The sequence below is a fragment of the Chanos chanos genome, chromosome 13, assembly GCF_902362185.1.
Source record: "Chanos chanos chromosome 13, fChaCha1.1, whole genome shotgun sequence".
NCBI classification, from domain to species: Eukaryota; Metazoa; Chordata; class Actinopteri; order Gonorynchiformes; family Chanidae; genus Chanos; species Chanos chanos.
The window spans coordinates 11,228,942-11,232,043 of record NC_044507.1 but is presented as its reverse complement, the minus strand read 5'-3'; the positions used below and the strand labels follow the sequence as shown (position 1 = coordinate 11,232,043).

Here is a 3,102-nt window from a genome sequence, read left to right as displayed (position 1 = left end):
GGATTGTAATGTCTAGATGACACGCTGCTGAAGTTGACAGTTTTTTTCCAGTTCAGTGTGTGTGTGTGTGTGAGAGGTAGTGTGTCTGTCTCCGCTGTGTGTCACACAGTGTTCAGCGCTGAAACACGCTCGGCTGTAGCGTGCCATTTACTTCCATGATGTCACTGTATGTTCCTCATAGTGCATGTACATGACTGTATGTATACGTTTGTGTGTGTGTGTGCATTTGCGTGTGCATGCCCACTGGTTTTAAAGCAGCCTGGTTTCCTGTTTTTCCCTCAGAAGCTGTGGATGTTCTCTCTGTTTTTAATATGTGACTAATTTAAAGCTGGCACCCTCAGGGCATCCCTGATGATGTCACCCTCTTCATGCCAGCTGGGCACCAGAGCATGCCACATACTGCCTCACAGCTCGCTCATACCCTGGTATAATCACACACATTACCTCACGTAACCTCAGTACACACACTTTCTCTCTTTTCTCTCTCTCTCTCTCTCTCTCTCTCTCTCTCTCTCTCTCTCTGACCGTCCTGTCTCTCTTTTGCTTTGCCTTTCATTTGTGCCAATCTCCGTCTTTCTCTGTTCTCTATGTGTCACACACACACGCACGCACGCAGACACACATATGGAAACAGGTTGAAAGAAATACAACAAAACCATTGTGTGGTAGTCCAGGTAATGTTCAATCATTAACTCTCATTAAATTCATATTTAGTGTTATAAAATGTCCCCACATAAGCAGAGGCCTGAGATGTTTGAGTTTTCTGGCGCTCTTTAATCCATAATCGACGTAAAGCCCTAAGACACAAAGTAATGGAGGGAAATCCCCTTCAGTCAAGTCTCAGTGTGTTTCCCATTCACCTCCATAATTACCATATGAATATTCAGCTCCATTCAGCACACATAATCATACTGCTATTCATAACTGCACCGGAGGCCCACAGTACACAGATACACACATGTGCTCACATGCAGGGACATGCGTGCGTACACACACACACACACACACACACACACACATACACCATACAGTAATAGTCCTTTTCCTGCTGGAGTGTGCACAAGTGCTTTTGTTGCATAAACAGACCAACAAGCATGCACACACACACGCACACTTGCTTTGAGTATCAGACTTAATTACGTGCATATTGGACTCTGTGATTGTGCACCATATGTTTAGTGTCTGACACACACACACACACACACACACACACACACAGAGTTCACGGACAGCTGAAAGCCCTGATGCTGTCTGCTCTCTGGGCTGCCGTGCAGATCGGAGGATAAATCATTGAAATATTTGTTCCGTTGCATTGCAGAGTTTAAGACTGTGTCTCACACAGACACACAGACTGTTTACAGCCCTGATGGCTCTCAGAGTTCAGTCAGGTCGACCAGCAAGTCTCAGCTGCTCTCTGTTTTCCCTCCCTCCGTCTGTCTGTCTGTCATCTCTCTCTCTCTCTCTCTCTCTCTCTCTCTCTCTCTCTCTCCCTCTCTCTCTCTCTCTCTCTCTCTCTCTCTGTGTCTATCTCTCTGTCTGTCTCTCTCTTGGGTATAGTGTGTTGGAACATTCTGGCATTGTGCTTAGAGGTTCTGACAGAATGGATGATGATTGGCTGATTTAGGGTACTTTAGAGGCCTTCTGGGTAAAATACTCCTCACTCTCCATTTTATGTGTCCATTTGATGTTGCTGTTCTTGTTGTTTGTTTGTCTTCTTTTTTCTGTGTTTTTTGTTTTTTCTTCTGTTGAAATTATGATGTGCGCCTGCATGTGCATGTGTGAGTGTGTGTCTGACTATGTATCTGTCTGTGCGTGCGTGTCTGTGTGCGTGCGTGAGTGTGTTTTTGTGTGCGTGTGTGTGTGTAAAGCAGGTGTCCCTAATGAGTGTTAATCCTGTGCACCTGCAGGGTTATATAGTACAGAATCTTTCTCCAGCTAACTCTGGGAAATCTCTCTCTCTCTCTCTCTCTCTCTCTCTCTCTCTCTCTCTCTCTCTCTCTGTCTCTGTCTCTCTCTCTCTCTCTCTCTCTGTCTCAGGGTACTGCGTCTGTGCTGCAGAGAAGGTCAGATAATGAAGAGTATGTGGAGGTGGGCCGTCTAGGACCATCAGACTACTTTGGTGAGTGGCCAAAAAAGCACAGCTCCCATGAACTTCTTCCACAACCCCTTCCTGGCAGTACCCCGACTGAAGCTGTGTGTGTGTGTGTGTGTGTGTGTGTGTGCGTGAGTGTGCGTGTTTTTGTGTGTGTGTGTGTGTGTGTGTTTGGCAGGCAGTTAGCAGGCCGGTGTTCTTCAGAAGCTGGTGACGGTTGTGTGTGTGTGTGAGAGTGTGTGTGTGTGTGTCTGTGTATATGTGTGTAGCTATACTCTGACAAGCATCACTAAGATACACAGCTCTCAAATGTCATTTATGCTGCTTTTCTCTCATACACACACTGATATTACACACACACACACACACACACACACACACACTCAAATGTCATTCCAAACCACTGCCTCTCTCTCTCTCTTTCTGTCTCTCTCTCTCCCACACACACAAACACACACTCACGTACATTCGCACGACTCTCAAATGTCATTCATAACCACTGCCTCAATTTCTGTCTCTCTCTTGCTCACACTACACACACACACACACACTCACACACACACACAGACACACACACACACTCACAGATGCACAGCTTGGAAATGTCAAGTAGAAGCACTTGTGTTACTGCGCAGCTGAAGTCTATAACAACTTCATTTTGATCCGAAGTTGCTGAGTTCATATCTTGTTTGCATTCTCTTTTACTAGGTCAGACCAGCCATGACTTTCCAAAACCCACCACGTCTTCTTACTTTGTATGTGATGTGGTCGTATATCTCCCGTTTACAGCTGGTGTCTGTGTGTGTGTGTGTGTGTGTGTGTGTCTGTGTGGTTTAGGTGAGATTGCTCTGCTGTTGAACAGGCCTCGTGCTGCCACCGTGGTGGCCCGGGGACCTCTGAAGTGTGTGAAACTGGACCGGCCGCGGTTCGAGCGTGTCCTCGGCCCGTGCTCCGAAATCCTCAAGAGGAACATCCAGAGATACAACAGCTTCATCTCCCTCACCGTGTGA

General features: G+C 46.6%; 1 protein-coding gene across 1 annotated transcript in view; it reads left to right on the top strand.

Moving 5' to 3' along the window:
- The window catches only part of prkar1b (protein kinase, cAMP-dependent, regulatory, type I, beta), a 52,158-nt gene extending 49,056 nt beyond the window's left edge, over positions 1 to 3,102 (top strand). The window contains exons 9-10 of the mRNA XM_030790552.1: positions 2,038 to 2,119; positions 2,930 to 3,102. Of these exons, the coding sequence (XP_030646412.1) occupies positions 2,038 to 2,119; positions 2,930 to 3,102 (255 nt within the window). The remainder of the gene's footprint in view (positions 1 to 2,037; positions 2,120 to 2,929) is intronic.